At 38.0% G+C, this 20,684-nt stretch overlaps 1 protein-coding gene across 10 annotated transcripts in view; it reads left to right on the top strand.

Annotated features, from left to right (window-relative positions):
* ppfia2 (PTPRF interacting protein alpha 2) overlaps positions 1-20,684 on the top strand; it is a 165,987-nt gene that overhangs the window by 34,116 nt on the left and 111,187 nt on the right. For 8 of the 10 annotated variants that reach the window (XR_008906823.1, XM_056749393.1, XM_056749386.1 and 5 more), the window contains one exon: positions 5,228-5,482. Coding sequence is in view for 9 of the 10 variants with exons in the window: in XM_056749393.1 (XP_056605371.1) it covers positions 5,228-5,482 (255 nt within the window). In the remaining variant the exon portion in view is untranslated. Of the gene's footprint in view, positions 1-5,224; positions 5,483-20,684 lie in introns of all 10 variants that reach the window. The other 2 variants (XM_056749390.1, XM_056749392.1) reach the window with 1 other exon arrangement.

Here is a 20,684-nt window from a genome sequence, read left to right as displayed (position 1 = left end):
ATGTCAGTCTACATTGACATGGGATGGTTTGATTGCATCTGGACACAGTGTGTAGACCCTTATGCCAGGTTTATTTCAGTAGATCTATCCTTTTAATTACCTATTGGTTTGTGTGCAGTGTAGCTGTTGTGTTCACATTTTGTGTCGGTGTGTAATAATGATATAATAGGTGATATGTAAGCTGTGTTCCACATTCCAACCGCTGCGAGGACCGGTATTGAGCACTGATGCAGGTGGCTGCCGTTGACGTCACTCCCTGACCGTGACTGAATGTGTAAATTATGCCTGAAAACAATCGTAGTCTTGTATTCCAGAGCACGTTTACTTGTGCGTGAATGTGATTGAGGGGGAGCCCCAGACACTGTCCCGTATGAATTATTTATTGATTGGCATATGGCATTGAGACAATGCTACCATTCCTTTGTTTCTCTCCTGGCCTGCTCCTCCCCCTTTTACAGAGACAGGTCTTCATTTTCACCTTTTAATGCTTTGGTTTTGATTTATTTCTCCCTTATAGCAATGCAAGTGTATAGATTTATTACCTTTCATTGGAGTTAGGCTGTTTTACAGTCTTTTTTTGTAATTGAAAATTGTTTTCCTGACCAGCAAGCTTTAATAGCCGAGGGCAAAGAGTGGCGTTGATTGTATTGCATCGAACAGCCATCAATATACCAATAACCACCTTGAGAACAGAAGCCACGTATAACTGCGCCTTAAAGGCACAATGTGTACGATTTTTAAAAAAATCACCACTTGCGCTGTGTTCTATGTATTTTTTTCACTTGTAAACTTGCATTATCCTAAATGTTTCAAATGATGTTTGAATCAAGAGAATTTCGCAATCCAAACCAAGTCTGCCTTTTCACGCCATAGCACGCCATTCTGTTGATTTACGTAATAACTTAACAGTTCTTAAACTTTTTCATCCATAAACATGATTTGTGAGTTCCTATCGAATAGATCTCCATCGGCACTGAAGGTAAAAACATTCCCTGACTGCATAGATTAAAAAAAATGTCTGAAAACAATATTTGTTGCATTTTTGTTAAATAGGCTTAATGTACAGTTTCATTTTTAATGAAGCTTTTTTTTGTATTATTTATTGTTTTCATTGTGTTCAGTACTCGCATTAAGCTGCATTGTGTATTTGTTCACCAACATTTTTTTTAATAGAATTTCAAATGCTTATCCCATCTGTCAAACATGTAGCCCCGCCTTAAACTCACACCATTGGTTAAGCCAGAAGTGATAAATTGGGCTGCTCTAACGTACAGAAAAATACTTGAAAAGCATTGTTGATAGAAAATCAACCTACTATATATAGGCTTATAGTGGACTCTACACACAAGGCCAGAAGAATGTCTTCTTAAATTGAAAAAATACACAGATCGATTTAAAAATAAAGTTAGATGTTCTCTTGATTAACTGCCATCTTGGGTTAGTCCATGAGCTTGCTCCGTTGTTTGTTATCTATGTGTGACGGCAGTTTGTGAGGAATTTGCGATGCGGCCCAACTCATGACTGACCTAGGCGCATTAGCCTCTTCACTTTTTGAAATGTTCCTTTATCCCAAATTACTGAAAATCTTTTATTCTAAAGCCCAGACCTAAAGCTCTGGGCTTTAGGTCTCTATTTTATGCTTGGTAGATGGCAGGAGAGCTGGCTGCAGCCCAGAGCGGTTGCGGGTTTAAAGTTATCGGTTAGCGGCTAGCTGTGAGATGGTGGGGCTCTGGCTAACAGCCTGTTCATATGGTGTCTGGAGGGCTCAATGCCAGTAAGAGGGAAGTTGGAGACAAACATGCAGTTGATTAAAGTCCTAAGGAAGTCATTTTGAGAGGGTATTTGATAAGGTCATCATTAAGCAGTTGCATTCATTGATGGTGTCTAGAAAAACAAAACTATAGCCTTACGATTTGTGTATAGACCAACCTTGTCTCATAGGAAATACGTACCTCTGTAAACTTTTTGCTGCGCCACAAAAGTGAAATGGCATTGGCTCTGATTGCATCACGTGCTATCACGACTGGGTGCCTTCTAGGGATGGGCATTTAAAGCAAAAATACTATTCGAAGATCGATGAGAACTATTCGGAAAATTAGTCGAAATGCGCACCCTCCCCAAAATGGACGCATTAACAGTATTACACACACATGAACGGAGAGAGACAGACCATTTACGCTCTTATTCCAGGACGACACGCTGCTTTATTTATTAAGGAATAGGCAATCTTACATCAAGCTATACATTAAGATAACGTGCTGAAACATTAATATACTAACAACCGAAGGCCGGCATTTATTAACAGTAAGTCGATCAGCATAAAATATGAGCATGCACATTTATACCAACTAAAAAACAGTGTGATTGATCAGGAAAATATATTAAAGCCATAAAGATTTTAGACCAGACTTAACACGTGTTAAAACATATTACCAAATGACGGTATTAACAATCCGGATCGATTTCATGAATTAATAGCTCAAAAGGCTTCTATTTCTATTGTCATGAAAAAGTCTCTCCAGTCTGGCAGTGATCATTTTTCTAGGCGAACAATAAACTTGGGCTGTACAAACTCCATAAGATTTTTAAAACACTCTCCTTCGACAAAGCCGATCGGAAGCATATCCTTAGCGATCATCATAGTAATTTAAGCCGTTATTTGCTCCGCCCGTCTGGCATCCAAATTGGTTGGTCTGACCATAAAACTAGCAACTGATTGCTGACCTGTGGATGGACCTGCTGGGTGCTTCGCCCTCAAATGATTGTGCATCGTATTTGTTGTAGTTTTGTTGTATTGTGCATTTGTATTTTGTCATAGTTGTTGATCCATGATAAGCCAGCTTTGCATTGTAGAGTTTGCACTGCACTTTATTCTCAATCATTTTATTAAAGCACCCGCACACAGAACACTTTTTTGACACCGTCTCAATTTACCGTTTCCGTTATGTCACGCGGGTCTACAGTGTGCGTAACTTCTTTAAAAATGTATGTGAGAAAATGCTTTTCTCTACTGTCTCTTGATTGACAGCTTTTAGGTTTAAGGTGTGTCGATATTGGCAACGCCACCCTTTGGTTACATGAACACGTTACGCGTGAAAACACCAATACAGTTCTTCTCTTTAGCACCCCCAATGGACATTTTTTTTAAAACTGTAGCAATATATAGCTGATGTGACGCTGCATAAAATGTAGAGCGGTACATATTTCCTACGAGACCAAGTGGGTATAGACCCCCAAATCATACACTGTGGTTATTTCGTCATATAACTTCCTGTCATTTTTATAAAAGGTGTTTTTATGTTATGCCATTGTCAAAAACTCACTAAATATATACAGTTCACTCCTTCTATGTAGAACTTTTGGTATTTCATTTCTTATCCTGACACATTCTTTTTTCTTTAAACATTTGTCATGTCTTTAATTATTTGTATGTTCATTTCATTTCTTTTGGTGTAGTTCTAGACATACCACATTCACTCATTGTGTAACAAAAAAAAAACATCAGAGATAAATGACACAGGTTGTGGTTTGGAGGTGATCTGTGCTAAGTTATGGTGCCACAGGAGACGGAACTACACACACAGCTGTGGAGTCACTCAATTATGTAAGATAGAGGAAGTGATGCATTGTGGTCCAGTAATTGGCAAAAGCATGATCTCTAGAACGCAGAGAGCACATAGCATCTCCAGTTAACATAAACATACAAAAGACTGCCAATATTTTCACTGTTCATGTCACAAGTATGATAAACATTTAATGTTCAAAATAATATTTTTATAGGTGGTTTTCTTAACAAAAGTACTTTTAATGTACTGTAGGGCTTTTACTATTTCATATTTTCTTATTAGCCTAATTATTTATATTTAACAATAAAAATATTAGCACAATATCTATTGAATTGTTTCATAAAACAAATTTGTCAAATTTGTTCATTTAAATTATTATATAATTGTGACACACCAAAATGTAACTCCATCAGAGCTGTATTCCTTCTTTATTCGACCTCAGCCATTTTAATTTATTTAATGTGTGTTTTGTTACTTTGTGTTCATTTAAATATGTGCAGTATTTATGTCATAATCATAGTTTTTAATATGATGGTTTTAGTCAATGGTTGTATATTGTGAAAGCCCACAAATGTAACTCCATCAGAGCTGCAACCCTTTTTTTAATTAGCATCAAATACACTAAAATTTTAAAAAGATTTGTTAATGTTGTTCATTGGCATTTTCTATATGTTACATCAATAAGTAGGTCATAAAAAGGGTGTTTTTGTTTGATACGATTAAGTCAATAAATAACTCAATTGTCCATTTATTACAGAAACTAATTTGATTTCCCTTTATTCAAATTAAAATAACCTCTAAAAGACACCTCAGTAAACAGTTTAAGCATCATTAAACGTTTCCCTCACAAAAAATAACAATGCAGATATGTTGTTTTTTGCTCCATTTCGTTATCTGTTGGCCCATTGGTGCAAGTAACAGTTCAGTCCACTGACCCTGAAACTCTCTCAAACAGTCCCCGGGCCATCGGGCAATCCTTTTTTTTAAGTCTTGATGTACAGTAAAACACCTTTGAAGCACTTGTTCAGTGGTCTGAGTGTGGCGTTTAGGTTTTAGTCGGGTGTGAATACTACCGATACACACTATCACTCTCTTAAGATTCGCTTACTTTCTCTTAATGTTTTGCCCATACAAACACGTCTCGTCCTTGCCAGGAGATTCCACCCGCTTGTATCATCGCAGACCAGGCGTGTAGCCCTGCAGTCTTGTGTAGCTCTAATGCTTGTGTTCCCTGCAGCTACCAGCTTCCTCTATCCTGACAGCTTTGAGCCTAACAGGACCAGACAGCCATCAAAATTATGTACATATAGTCTACATGCTGTCGACTCGCAGATGTTCAGAGTAGATAAACGCTTGTACAGGGGTTGGCTGAAACCGTTTTTTGTAATTTTTTTCTTTGTAGCAAACACATTAGGTGTTTTTATTAATTTATTTTCGTAAAGGTAAAGTTTACTTTTATGATAACTAGCAGATAGATGTATTCAGAGATGATGCTAGTGAGTTTCATGTTTTTTTATTTTGGAAAAATTTACTTCACTGCATTAATAACTAAAAACACTCTGATAAAGTGCAGATACTTGAAAAGGAAGAGTAAAAATACTTCAATGCTGTCCATCTATGGTTTTCACTGTTTGTTCTAAGCATTCGCCCTCTTTCAGCAGGAAAAGATGATGTGCGAGGTGATGCCCACGATCAGCGAAGACACAGCGCTGAGTCAGCGCGGGTCCCAGAGCAGCGCCTCTGACCCAGACTCCCACTTTGAGCAGTTGATGGTGAACATGCTGGACGAGAGGGACCGTCTACTGGACACCCTACGAGAAACACAGGAGAGCCTCGCCCTTTCCCAACAACACCTCCAGGATGTCATTTACGACCGGGACTCACTGCAGCGTCAGCTCAGCTCCGCACTGCCACAGGTACAACCCAAACTGTGTTCTGTTAATAGGGAAAAAACAGGACTGCACAAAGTATGAGCATGAAGTCTGGTGCGGTGCCAATTCACATACTATCCGTCCTAAATAGTAATCGAAAATAAAATGAGTATGTCCCAAATCATAGTAGGCTGAAATGAGTATGCTCAAAGTACCCGGATGATCTAACTTTCTGGTGAAAATTCGAAGTGTGAATCCATGGAAACTTAACGGCTGATATTACCCACAACTCACCACGAAAAGGAGGAGTTTAGTGCATTTACAAAATGAAATAAAACAAGCTTTCCTAAATTAATACATGTATGTATACATTAAATATCACATTCGAAATAATGAATGAATAAATACTTAAATGCAAGGAAGAGCAAAAATAAAAATTCTGTCATCATATAGCCTCTTGTCAATTCAGATCTCTACTATTTTCTTTCTTCCGCAGAACATAAGGTGATGCTTCAAAAGAAGATATTTTGAAGAATGTTCTCAACTGGCACCCATTGACTTGCATTGGTTTTGAGTCCATACAATAGAAGTGAAAGGGGTCCAGTGTTATTCGGTTACCTACTTTCTTCAAAACATCTTCTTTTGTGTTCTGCAGAAGATTTGAAATGACAAGAGGATGTGTAATTGATGACAGAATTTAAATTTTTGCTTGAACTATTACTTATATAAAAGAAATCTACCAAAGTCCCAAGTGTGTATACCCATCTTGGGTGATCCGAAGTGAACAGGGCTACAATCACTTACCTAAATAATATTCTTCTGTATACTATTTGTAATGCAAATTTTTGGAAGCAACACGCTTATTATTGCCCTTTTTTATCATGATGAAGTGATGTGTATGAAATCATAAAAGGCTCTCTTCGAAGTCTGATCTCAGGTGATAAGACAAATATGTGACGCATGTTGATACCCTGCAAAAGTAATAAACTAATAAAAACCTTACTCCCAAAAATGTATTAAAGCCACACAGGAAGATTGGATCTTAAAGTGTAAGATATCCCTCATAATCTTAAGGGAAGTTTATTACATTTTAGTGGTAATTTAGATTCACAGCATTTTCTTTTCTTGTTCTCATCAGATGGATGTGAATGATCCATGGCCGCGTTTTTAGAGGCTTAGATGGAAAACTTGTGCCTTTGCATGTTAAATTCCAGCAAAAAATATATTCATTTCGCACTCATAAAAAACAGTAGTCCATTCCCTTACGGAGAATTTCAGTACCATCTTACCACAGCTGAGAGACTCTCGTATGGCCATGTCACAGCTGGCCATGTATGATTGCTGCAGTTGAAACTGGTGATACTAAAATCTCCATCCAAGTTTCTTCTCCTGGACAAAGAGGGCTAAAAATCTCCAACTGCGTTTTTAAGCTGTGCTACCATTGCCCAGAGACACTGGAAAAGCGATGGTTTACGTAATCACGCCAAAACCCAGATTAGCTCTACGCTCAAAGGAAAAGTGTGTCAGTAATTCTAGTCACAAGGCTTGGCCGCTCTCCTTCCAGAAGTCTCTGGGTCTTGGCGGAGGAGAAAAGAGGGGTTTGTTTTTGTGTTGGTTCTCGTTTTCCCCACAGTGTTTCTTTTGTTCCTGATGGAGATACAGTATTAGCTGTATTACTGCTTACTGTACCGATGGTGGTTGAGCGTATGTTGAGGAAAAGGGCAACAATTGTTGTGGATTTTAGTAGCGCACACAAATACTTCAGATAAGATATCTGTCCAAATGCAAGCAGAAGCAAATTTATAAAGGAATCATTTGCTATACACTGTACATATGTGTCTTTTGGTACCTCACAGTTGAGTGTCAAATATTCTTGAGTCGCCTTTTTTGTTCCTACAGCATCACATAATTATTATTATTATTATTATATAAACTTGCATTTGAAAAATATAAACATTAGCATCTCCCCTCCTGACTCACTTTTTACTATTTTACTATGCAGTGCGACATAAACGTTTTAATAAAGCAGTTACGAGTGGGCCGCTTTTAATGTATTGATTGCAGTTGTCATGACTGTACACACGGTAAGGTTTTTAGATGAGATGTTACATCCCTCGATTTGGATCCTGCTCACTAACACACGCGAAAACGATTCCATTTATTACCATGGCAAAGCTTTATTAGCTCGTGGCACATCAACCTCATGCTTTATGAGACTGTTTGCCGGGTAATTCTAGGGGTACGAGCCAGCAGGAAAGCGGTCTTATCATGAGCCAGCATGGAGAATTCGTAAATCGTGTCTGTTAAAATAGTGAATGTTTTTTAAAACGGAATTGTTCACAATGATTGTAAATAAGCGTTTGTAATTGCAACGTCATGCAGTCTGAGGTAAGGATGGATTTTGGCTAGCTATAGTGATATGCTAACTGTCCGTTTGTGTATACTTGTCCCTATTTTTTAGCATTTTGTAAAAAAAATCTTCAGAAAAAAGTGTGTCATTAAAAAATGGTTAAACTGTGTAAACTGGTGTCTTAATGCTTTATTATGTCTTGGCGGTGTGTGAGTCTGCATGTTTTGTTGTAATTTATGTTGCTTTTTGCAAATATTATGTAAAAACGAAATCATATTTTTTATGGCTCACAGACATGCGTCCATTCTAATTTTAATATCAGGCATTGGTTAATAATTGATTAATGAACGTCAGTTATTGGTTAGGAAAAATATGAAAAACGTCATCCCTAGTATTTGAGAGTTTAGTCCAAAAAGATGATTAAAAATCCCAAACTTACACTTACACTTGAAATTCCAGAAGTCACTGCTTTGTAGATGCAGGTTATCTGAATTTACAAGTAAGAAGGTTGTGTGCATTCGGACATGTGAAACTCTCTCAAAACCACACGTTGACCTGTTTTAGCATTTGACAACATATGAGGTTTGGACACGTGGTTTAGTCTGCACGAGAAACCTACGAGCTGATGAGCAGGGAGATGAAATAGGCTGAATTATCCCTGCAGGGTGAATTTGTCAGAATAAGGAGAGGAGGAGAAACAGGAGATGGGGGAGGAAGTAGATGGATGCCGGAGTGATTCTGGGAGGAAGTGTCCCGGTTTTAGCCACATGATTGAAGCCATTGGCTTGCTGATATGAAGCTGATAGCGTTTCCTCCTATCTTTCAAACCTGAGACTCAACGCAACACTATCGCCACATCACTCAGATCTGAATAGTGACCACGATTCCCCAGGGTCAGATTGTGATCATATCATGCATTGTACAGTAATGATTCAGCTCTAGATGATTATTTACTCGATATGAATGAGATTTACATTTTCTGTAGAAAATATACATAACATCCCTAAAGTTGTGGGCTGTAGCAGTTATAATTACCAAGGTGTGTAGTGAAGGTGTGCGGTTGCTATGGTGTTTTGGTTGGTTGTTAGGTGGGTCATTTCTGGCACAGATAAAAATCCAATTCTAAACAGGATTAAACAAGTGCTTTTCGAAATGGGGAATTACTTTTTACTGCTTAATCTACCCCAAGAGAAGTTTTAATCTTTACACCTTTTATAGCAGCTCTAAACTTTAAGTCATTTGTATTGAGTATTAAGTATAACGCTAAAACACAATCGTTACCATTGATTTGGCCTTCTAAGTAGGTGACTGATGTACTGGATTCGCTTCAGCACATTACAGATGAAGTGTATTTACACAAATGAACTGTGAATTGTAAATGTGATTTCTGGGTCTTTTCAAAAGAGTTTCATATATATACAGTCGTTTTCATTACACACCAATGTATGAAATAAATCATACATTGGTTACGATTTAATCACATATGGATGTTTATTGATCAATATAGAGATTACCTCTTGTAATTGTAATGTCGTTCTCCTGGGCCTTGACTTTATACATTTTGCACGTGTTGTGTGTAATTGTTAGCCAAGCCTCCTCAAATTCTTCTCAAACATAGATACAAAGTTGTTTGAAAGATAATGTGTTAAATTGTATATTATTATAATTATATAAATATATACAATATCTATTAAATATATAATAGTATATTCAAGAGCAATGATTTCAAAAGATTTTCAAAGTGGGTCATGACTTTGTTGTTAACACAACATATTATTGTAAGTCCACACGCACACATTGATATACACTAGGTCAGGGGTTCCCAAACCTTTCGTGTCCCCCAAAATAACTTTGCCAGTGAGTGGTTTAAGTATACAAATGTTGCGGGCAAATGCACACATTCACCTATTCAACCAAAACGTTCATAATGACAAAACAATAGAGCACAGACTACATAATATTATTTTATAGCTATTTATTCATTACTTAACTTGTTGTTGTACATTAAATATGAACTATTACAACGTGGTCAAATTTCATCCAACTGATTTGAGTGCTGATGGATGTGCCTCTTTTCGTAGGCTACCTGAGACTGCGGCGATTCTCCGCCCTTCTCCGCTGAGCTCCCTGCGTTGTGATTGGTCGATATTAATCAATTATCGTTTCCTTTCGACAAATAAGAATATCGTAAATTTAAGACCAGGGACGGAATTGGAAGCAAATTCCGCCCTGGATTATTTGGCCCACATCGGCCCTCTACCAAATCTGTTGACGGGCCAGGCGACATTCGCGTTTATAGTACGTCCGCCCATAGTCGGTCGGGCGGCTGTTCTGGAGTTTGACAGATATCCTACCGGTTAGTCCTCCCCTGGTTAAACCTGAAAAATAATCTGCATACACATGGGATTGTTTAACATGGTGCTATAAATGGGCTGCGCCTAACCTAATAACCTTATCTCAGGGGTCACGATCAAGGGGAAGGAAATTCCCAAGGCTGATGACTTTTTATTTGTCTGGTTTTATTTTTAACATAACTAATATTTTTATAATTTGTTACGCTTATTGATAATAAATTAATACGCTATTTCTAATAAAAAAAGATTTCTGGAAATCATCTTGCGACCCCGCCCTTGTGGCCGTGCGACCCCACTAGGTTGAACAAAATTGTATGATTATTAATAAAAGCAAGAATAAAGCCCTGCCACTAATCAAACGCAAAACCGAACACCACTGTGGCATCAGCAGATTCCTCTAAAATTTATGAAAAGGATTGTACAAATTAATACAGATAAGCCTCCTCTTTAAATAGCTAGGAATTGCCCTGAGATTGTGTTGATTATTAATAAGTCTACATAAAAAGGCACAAAACCAGGTCGTTTAATTCTAAGGGTTTGAGAGCGGGTTAATGTCTAGTTTCATGTCTTATAATGTTCTTTGTTGCTCTTTTGTTTGTCTTCTAAATCACAGTCTCGGTGTCTGTGTTGTTCAGTTCTGCTTACTCATCAGGTCAAACTGGTGTGCACCTTTGAGTCTGGGTCAGCAAATTTAAGAGAAAGAGGGAGAGAACAACAGAGACAGATAGAGAAAGAGAGAAGAGGTTGTGGGTGTTGAACAATGAGCAACACGACACTCTGGTCAAGACTTTTCTGGGGTCCAGTGAGCCAATCCTTAAAGGGACAGTTGATGTAATATGTAAATAAAAAATGTAACACTAATACGTCACTTTGCAATGGGGAACAGTGATCTGTCATTCACATACACGTTGTGTGAGATTATTTCACCACTACTCATTTTGTCACACCAGGCTTGTTAAACTGTCATTGGGGCTTGATTTATCTTTAAGGATTTCGCTTTTCGCAAATGATCGGCCTGAATGCATTATGCAAATGATGCTTATTGATATTTGCCCTTTTTCAAATTGTCAATTGATGCGCTGAATGCTAATTTGTTTGAAGAGGGAGATGCATATAAATAGGTAAACACTTGAATGGTGTGCTAGAAAGTCAGTGCTAAATAGTATTTGTAATCCATTTAATTCATTGCTGCGATGTCTGATCTCTTCCATAAAGCTTTAACATACAACATTCTGTGTAGATATGAAACAGGTCAGATGCGTTTTGTTTTCTTCGCAGATTTGCGCATACTGTATGATCGACAGATATGATCAGTTCTATGTCTCTGAACCAGAGGACACTCAAGTGCAATCGCTCACGTGACACTATCGAGAAATTAAGACTAATGTTTACACTGTCTAGATCACCCCCTATCTAGTGCATTATGCGTCATTCACCATGTAGGACATAACAAGTGCTGATATGAGGCGCCGCATCCGCAGCACTCATAGTGAAGGGGGCGGAACTCTTCCCATTCTAAAGAGGATTTGATTGGACGAGAACTTTGCAGAGAGTCAAAGTGATGGAATTGCTTTTGTCAGTTTGGGGTGCTTACATCTTGTAAATGGGAATTTTGTCAGCGCGTAGGAGCATATCAGTTTACTGACGTCCTTATGGCTAACTTATTTTTAATAAAAGGAAAAAACTTTCATTTGGATTTCACTGGGGCTTTAGCAGATGCAACTTGAATTGAAAAGTTTGAGAAATACTGCTCTCCTTAAACACCATTGACAATACTATTGTACTTCTCTAGTTGGAAAGATTTAAAAGTCTGTACAAATACACATTACAGCCTGAGTTACTATATTTGGGTTGACATAAGATAAAAGAAAACTACGATTTTTTTGTTTAGAGAGCAGAGCAATATATATGTGTAGGCCGATGAGTCATGGACAGTAAGAAAGACCTGGACTTTGCTTTAAAAAGATACATTCTGCTTATAGTATTTTAAGGGTTATATCTCAATTCATGAATGCGCTCCAATGTTTTTTTCGTGTAATAGGTTTGTTGCCTTCATGAGTAAATGAGTTATTCGAGATTTTGCGGCTTGTCAATCTAGCAAACCTCTCACTATAAATCATACATGTCATGCTCATTTATCATCATCCGTCCTCCGTTCTCACCTACCAGAGAGAAGGAATGCATGCTCACGGAATGTACCATTAGGATATGGGGAGGTGTGATCGGTGTGTTGTGAGGAAAGTCAGAAAACAAAGTCGAACGCATGAATACATTTTTATCCTTCCTTCATCCGCTGCTTTTTCTTTCCTCTAGGCCAGATATATTCAGGTAGTTGGTCATGGGGGCCTGTTCATGAAAAGTATCCCAAATGAGGGGCCGGAGAGATATAGCATGCAATAGGAGGGATGACAAAAAAAATTCAATTTGATTTTTCCCTAAATTTCGTTTTTTTGTTTCCATTTTACTGGATTCTGTGTTTTCCATACTTTACTGTAGCACGCTGAAGTATTTTTTCATGTGGGCAAATATGTTACTATTATATAGTCTTCACTTATAAACTATATTAAAAAACCTGCTGCAGATAGACACATTGAACCATACAGGGAAAAATTTAAATAGAGTTTAAAATTCTTTGCTTTTAAGTATACTTAAATGTAAGTAATATTTTTTATAATAAGTTACATTTTTTAATAATGTTACTAGCACATGTACTTAAGTTTACTCAAGTAAATAATGTACTCAGTTAATATCAAGATGGATGGTGTGGTAAAACTTGATGTAGGTGTGTTCTCCAACGAGGTTTTCTCCACCCTTGCCTCTGTACTTTTGGAATGATGGTCCTATTCGTGCTAGCAAAATGTCAGAAATGAAAATAATAAAAGTTCTCATCCGTCATCGTCCTGACTGCGTCTCACAGGAGAGACTCGCCTATTGTCACGTGACTCCTGCTCTGTGCTGCTGTAGCTCGTGCTCACACATGTCACTTCATAACTGTTGGGTCCATTCCCGACTGAACTACATTTATTCTATAGATTCTTTTTCACACTATGCTACTTGAAGGACCGGAACAAATTACATAGAGGCCGTGCTCGGCCCACGGGCTGCCAATTGAATAGCACGGGTCTAGGCTCATGCAGTCAGCAGGTTTTCACCATCACAGCACATGATTAGTCATGATCGTCCATTATTGTTTGTGCCCTACTTCATTCGACCCATAGGCCACGTGAACGTCTGATGCGCTGCAAGGAAAGAGGGAAAGAAAGTTGAAGAAAAAAATGCTTAGAATTGTTTTTGCTGAATGTTGGTGTGTTGTTAGCTGTTCCAAATAACCAAATGTGTCATGAAACTTCATGCATGTTTTACTTTTGTGAAACTGGCCAAAAGGCTTAATACAAAGGCAGTATAATTAGGCTTCCTGCCTTTGGAGCAGCCTTTGCATCAGGAGAGCACATATGATACATATGATAGATTTTGGAACAAAGCCAGAATCAACCAATACTGTGTGTGTGCGTATTTGTATATATATATATATATATATATATACTCACTGAACATTCTTAATGGTTGTGTTGGGTGTGCTCATCAATACTCTCAAAAGGTAAGTTTTGATTGAGATGGCCACTGAAATCCCTGCAGACATTTTTAACATTCTCTTTACCAAAAATGAACCATTGTAGTTAGGGTTGGGCCGATAGACATTTCCATCGTCCATTGCTGATGGCTGACAGACATGACGATGTTGAGCCGGCATCGTGATACCAACAAAGGTTTCACTTTCGTCATGTGACTCTCGCTGCTCTATGCTGCAGGCTGCAAAGCGCATTGTAAACTAATTTGAACAAGGCTGAGGGGCATATTATCTTACTTTTTACATATGTGACCTTGGATCACAAAACCAGCCTTAAGTGGCACGGGAACTTTTTAAGTAAAAGCCAAAAAGATATTGTACAGGTCAAATTTATCGATTTTACTTTTATGGCAAAAATCTTTAAAGGCTAAAGTAAAGATCATGTTAAATGAAGATATTTTGTAAAATGTCCTACCCTTAATATATAAAAACATTATTTTTGTGAGTGGATGGTCTGCTACAGCGCCTCTGATGGACAACTTTAAAAGCGATTTTCTCAATGTTTAGATTTTATTAGAGTTATTAACGTCTGTATCTCTGCCGTATATTGTCCTATCCTTAACAACTCATACATAAACAGAAAGCTTAATTATTTAGCTTTCAGATGATGTTAAAATCTAAATTTCGAAAAATGTACCCATAATATCGCCCAACCCTTACTATAATATTATAGTTAAAAAAACAGATTGTTTAAATTTTGTATAACCATAGTTTTGGTACAAATACTATGGCTAAACTAAGGTTGTTGTGATGATATCATAGTACATATGTGGTTATTATTTTTTCAACAAAGAAATTCGTTTTTACAAGCTTTATTTTCCCCAACCAATTCTGGGAGTCCTGGTAGCTATCTTGATGAAGAGAAACAAATACTTCAATGTTTATTAGTGTCTTTGCAGTTCATCCTGTCCATGTATTTAAAAAGCATGCAATTAGAAAACAAGCTCATTTTTGTCAATTCAGAAATTATTTGTTCCCTTACAAATCTGATGGAGCACACTTGAAAAAACTCCTTTTCCACAAAAATACCATATGAACACTACACGTATACTAACTGCATTTATATAAATAGAAACTTGGGCAGTGACTGAAATAGACAACGACATTTCCATTCCCTTTTTCATTATGTTTTCATCAGTTGGCCAGTCATATGAATGACTGCAAGGCATGATGGGAAGAGGTTAGCCACGTCCCACAGGCAGTCATTGAGGTGTGCTTGACAGGCTGAAGAGAACTTAAAGCCTTGCAGATATTGTGTGCTGCTGCTCTGCTCACTTTTCTCCTGAGAGAAGGTTTTCTCATGCTTTATAGCTGGTTTTAGAAAAGTGTTATGTTTTGTGTGATGTCAAGGGTATGGCTTATACGCAAACAGGGGCGTTTGGTTCAAAATCTTATTTAAACATGAAGCTGTACCATAAAAACTTGATAAGTTTTAAATTTTGAGTACAACTGAGCAGTTCACCCATACATTTTTTCATCATTTACTCACTGATGATAGAATGCCGGCAGCCATATCATCCTGTAGCCCAAGACTGGTTGCCCACTGCAGGGTTGAGCCTGGTCAGTACCTGGATGGGACACCTCCTGGGAAAACTAGGTTGCTGCTAGAGGAGTTAGTGAGGCCAGCAAGGGGTGCTCACCTTGTGGTCTGTGTGGGTCCTAATGCCCCAGTATAGTGACAGGGACACTATACTGTAAAAAAAGTACCGTCCTTCAAATGAGACTTTAAACCAAGGTCCTGACTCCCTGTGGTCGATAAAAATCCCAAATTCGCCCATTCTCCTCTATACATCATCATGGCCTCCTTATCGTCCCTATATGTACTAATTGGCTTTGTAACTCTGTCTCCTCTACACCAATACGCTGGTGTGTAGTGGGCGTTCTTGCGCAATATGGCTGCCGTCGCATCATCCAGGTGGATGCTGCACATTGTTGGTGGTAGAGGAGATTCCCCTGTCTATGTAAAGCGCTTTGAGTACCCAGAAAAGCACTATATAAATGCAACAAATTATTAAATTATTATTATTATTCAAATTTTTACTTCTAGGTGAACTATCACTTTAAGTTCTTCACGGTCCTGTACATTAGAGAGTCGGTGCATTAGCCCATTGCGTAATCAGAATCAGAGATAAGTTTCCGAGTTCACACGTGTAAAGCATCACATCAGATGATGCAATTCAAATAAGGCATTTATCATAAGCATCTTAAATTAGAAAATGCATGGTTTGTAGAAGATTTGTTGGCAGTCTATATTTTTTACAATTGTAAGCAGCTGAATGGCTCTAAGCCCTCAGTGACATCACCAGGGAGTGTTACATCTTTTACAATCCTGATTTCTAGCTTAGATACGGTTTATTTCATATTGATTTAGGTTTAAAAATGGCATTTTAATAAAGCATGTCAGGAGTAAAGCAAGACACCTTTGACAGCTGAACTAAGAATGATGCCAGAAATTGCATTAGGGTTGCATTTAGCATCCATTTTTAACCGGTAGAAGCAGGAGGATTTTTTTTAAGTACAGTATATGCACTTAGTATACTTGCATGTATCTAACAAAATACTGCAACCACATGTACAGTACTTCATAATGGTTAAGTTCAGGGTTACCACATAGTATACACAGTTGCACAAAGTATTTACATGTAGAAAAAGACTAAAACCAAACCTCCCGAGTTTTTAAATGAAAAGCGATGAATCAATACAGGCCCTAACATTACACAGTTGATCAGTGCCAAAGAGCTGCTAAACAAATTAGCCATGTCCGGTCTATGAATAGCACAGAATTACTGCTTCACGGACGTAGAACGTAGCTGATGTTTGTTCGTGCAGCTGGCTGTTAATGGATACCTCTTAACTTCTGACTGCATCACTGCTGAGCCATAAATAGATGGTGATGTCACAAACACTCTGCTTGGAATGAGTAAGTAAGAACGGGAGATTCAAACGGGCTCCAATTCTCTATCAGACGACCAGTTGCATTGCCAGCTTCCTTTGCTGACCTTTTTTGTTCAGCAAAGCTTAACATTCGGATTGTCATTTCAAATACAAAGCACACATGAACACACGTGAACACATTCATGTGAAGGTTGGATGTCTTTATCCTTTTTTAGGAAGGTTATAACTGAGTAAAGAATTTGTCCCAACGGCGGTCATGAAGGCCACTTGGATTCTCAAAAGCATAGATGACAAAGAAAAGATTTAAACCGGTTTTATTGCGCTATATTCTGTGTTCTTGAATTGTTCTTGGTAGAATATTGGTACATTTTTCTGATTGTCTGTCCATAAGACTTCACTATGTGGTGGAAGAGTGGCAAAGAATGTGTCATTCACCATGAAGGTCATAATAAACACGTGAACAAGAGACTTATTTCAGAGACTGCTTCAGCGTCTTTTATAGTGCAGGGGCCGGGATGCTGCAGATTCTAAACAGCATTCGATTGGACGAGAATTTGAGAAGCTGAAGTGTAGAATGATGTCATCAAAAGTCCAGATGTATTTGGGTGCATGTGTGAAACTTTCAGTTTTGAATGCTTATATCTTCTAATTTCAAATTGATTTATTTATGAAGCAATTAAGTATTTATTATGCAATTTTGATTTTAAATAGGCTATGCTTTAGGTCCCTCCTTCTAGTATTTGTGTTTTTATTGTGCACTAGTTGAAAATCTACGACTTTAAATTGACCATTTACAGAATTTAGTGCTTGCTGTTCAAGGTTTTTATATAATAGAACGTGAATGTATTCATGTACAATATACAAATAATTTTAAGTGTTAATCATTTTTACCCTAGTATGCGCCACATCTATTATTAGCAAAAGTTTACATCCTCATCTCCATTGCCCTGTTAGCAGCGATCTTAAAGACAGCTGGATAGGCAAAAGCAAGATGGCAGCAGCTTAATTCAGATGCCGTTCCGTTTGCCTCGCTGGCAAAGAGATGGATCCCAGCCCTCCGATTGGCTCTGATCGGTGGGTTCTTAATAATTCATCCATGGTCTGTCCCCAATCACAGCAAGGGGTCTGAGTGTAGATGCTTGTGAGGAATACTCAGGGAAGATAGTTAGCATTCATGTCTCTGTCTTCTGCCAACGCCTCTCTTCTCTTTTTTCCTTCTTTGTCCCTGCGCCCCTGTGTTGTGATAATTACAGCCTGGCTTTCTTCAACGCCAGGACCTCTGCCCACCCACAGCGGGCACAGCTGTTAGACTCGTTCATCCAACGGCAACCGCAGGCAGCCCACAGCAGCTGCTGTCAGGGTAATCAGCATACAGGTACTTCACCAGGCCAGTCAGCGGCTGCCACCCTCCAGCTACAAACCCCCGGCTGATCATTACACCTGTTACCTTTAAAAACGACCTCTGCCGGGGACTGCTTGTAGTTCCCCTGCTGGTGTAGAGGTGACGGACAGGTTAAAAGGTTGAAAGGATTCGTTTAGCACAAGAAAGTGTACGAGGAAGAGAAATGTGAACTACTCTATTAAAACTGTAATCCAATCACTTTTTACATTTATAGAACTGTCTCTGACGCTTATAAGAATGATTTATAAGGAGGATGCAAATTGGCTGGAGAAATAGATTTGACATCATTGGATTTTGTTTTCGTTTCAGAAAAAAAAACTGTTGTCTGCTGGGGAATTTTTCCATTGCCAGATTCATGCTGTTTGCACTGTCACACTGCAAAAATTTACTTTGAATATTAATATTAACCATTCTCAACATTTAGTTAGTGTGTAATGTTGCTGTTAGAGCATAAATAATACCTGAAAAATGATAAAGCTCAAAGTTCAGTGCCAAGCGAGATATTGTCCTTATCAGAAATCGCTTTTCAAGGACTACAGAGAACCGCTGGAATTGACTACAGCCCTCTACTTCCCGGGTACATGATGTCACTATTCCGATTGCTTTTAATAATTTCCACCCACAGGAATAGGTCAAAAAAGGGGCGAGGTCTTCCTAAGAGAAGTGGACGAGCCGCTGGAGTAGTGTTCGGTTATCAGAGATTATAAACATTTGACTGAGTTACGCGCTAAACTACTTTCACTTTCATGTAATACACTTATAGTGTGTGTGTGTGTGTGTGTGTGTGTGTGTGTGCTCAAAGCCTAACTCTAACACTTCTATGAAACGTCCTTTGAAGTCCTGCTTGCAAGTGTCTCCTATGCAATCTACTTGTCTAATTATCCCATTCTGAGGTCCAATATAAAAATCAAAACTAACGCTTCTGTTATTATTGTTAATTAATATAACCGATTTGACGCAATACGGTCTGGTGTCATTCTCCTTGCCATAGTAGGAAAATAAATTGCGATCTCTAACGAAGATTTGACTTTTGCTCATGCACTAATAGACTTCTGTTACACTTCGATCGATCTGCATGTTTTTAACTGAAAAGTAAAGTAGACGCCATTGTTACTGTTTATTACTAAAAGCCAATGTTTATGAATACATGTGAAAGGGGCACCGACCAATCACAACAGCCTAAGAAGCGAAAGCCAAACACGAAAGACCTGGTCAGCTCTACCAATCAGAGCGTTTCGGAAAGAGGGACTTTATATAGAACGGAAGAAATCCAGTCGTTTTGTTAGAAGAGGGACAGCGATGAACAATAGACTTTAAATATGTGAAATATAAAGTGTTTTTTTATAAGAAAAATGAAAATCCATTGTTAAACACCCAAACAACATAATAAAGGCCTCTTAAGCATCCAAAGACTGGGTCCTTTAAATCATAATATGATGTTTAGTGTTATTTTGTTAAAAAAAATATATACAAATTAGTTTTAGTTTATGCCTAAAGCATAGTGTTAAATATAGTTTTTTTACACAAAAAAAAATTCATATATTGGGTTCATATTTTCATAACCAGACACACGCTGCTTGCTGTCATACTGCTTATTTTTTATTCTTACTTCATGTTTTTGTATTGTTTTCAAGTACAAATGTCTGAATATTCTTAAATCAAGATACATTTACTTAATAAAAAATTATCAAAAGTTTATACGCGTGCAAAAATATCTGCCAGTGGGGTAGGAAATATGAGATTAATTCACTAACTTTATTAAAATGAATTTTTAATTCCACTGTCGACAGACATTTTTGCCAAATTTAAACAAAAATAGTGCACGACAACATTAAGGGTCTCATATCCGTTTGCAAAAATTTGGCTTGCGGATAAAAAATCTAAACCCTCAGTAGTCTGCTTTGCTGCTGTTCGCTTATAATGCTGCGCAGACACACATCTTCTTTATTCATCGTGAACTGTGCAGACACGCGTCTTCTTTATATAATGCGAGCTGCGCAGACACTTAACAACATTTTAGTCCCAGTGAAATTAAAAATTATTATTTATATATACTTATTTTTTCATGAAATATTGCAGTGTTTATAGTAAATAGCTTATCGTTGTTGGTCATTTTCTTTTTAAAATTCATGTACCCCCATAATCTTCAGTTAAAATCTTGCAGTTCCGCCCTGAATGACTATCCATCTGAAATGATGTAAATTAGATGGCTTGGCCGGATCCTTTAACTCCTTCCCATTCAACTGTCAGTCTCCTACCAGTTCATTTCCAAATCGACGCAACAGCAGTTTTTACACATCCAATCAATTCGCAGTGAAACACATGCAAGCCACACCCACAAATGCACCTTAGCCTTCTTAAGATGTGTTAACAACACAATTTGCAGCCTGCAGCACAGAGCAGCGACATCACGTGACGTAAGTTAAACATTTGGTGGAATCACAATGCCAGCCTAACATCGTCATTTCTATCAGCCAATGGCATCGTCTATCGGCCCAACCCTATCCAACACCATCATGGCGGGGTACAGTGGCTGATTGACAGCAATTAGCAATGACAAAAGTTGTTCATTTTCAAGTTGCTAAGTTGAGGTGACATGTATGACAGCATGCCGTTGG

Source organism: Triplophysa dalaica, chromosome 5, assembly GCF_015846415.1.
Source record: "Triplophysa dalaica isolate WHDGS20190420 chromosome 5, ASM1584641v1, whole genome shotgun sequence".
Classification (NCBI taxonomy): domain Eukaryota; kingdom Metazoa; phylum Chordata; class Actinopteri; order Cypriniformes; family Nemacheilidae; genus Triplophysa; species Triplophysa dalaica.
The sequence above is the reverse complement of the archived record's forward strand: the minus strand, read 5'-3'. Positions and strand labels throughout refer to the sequence as shown.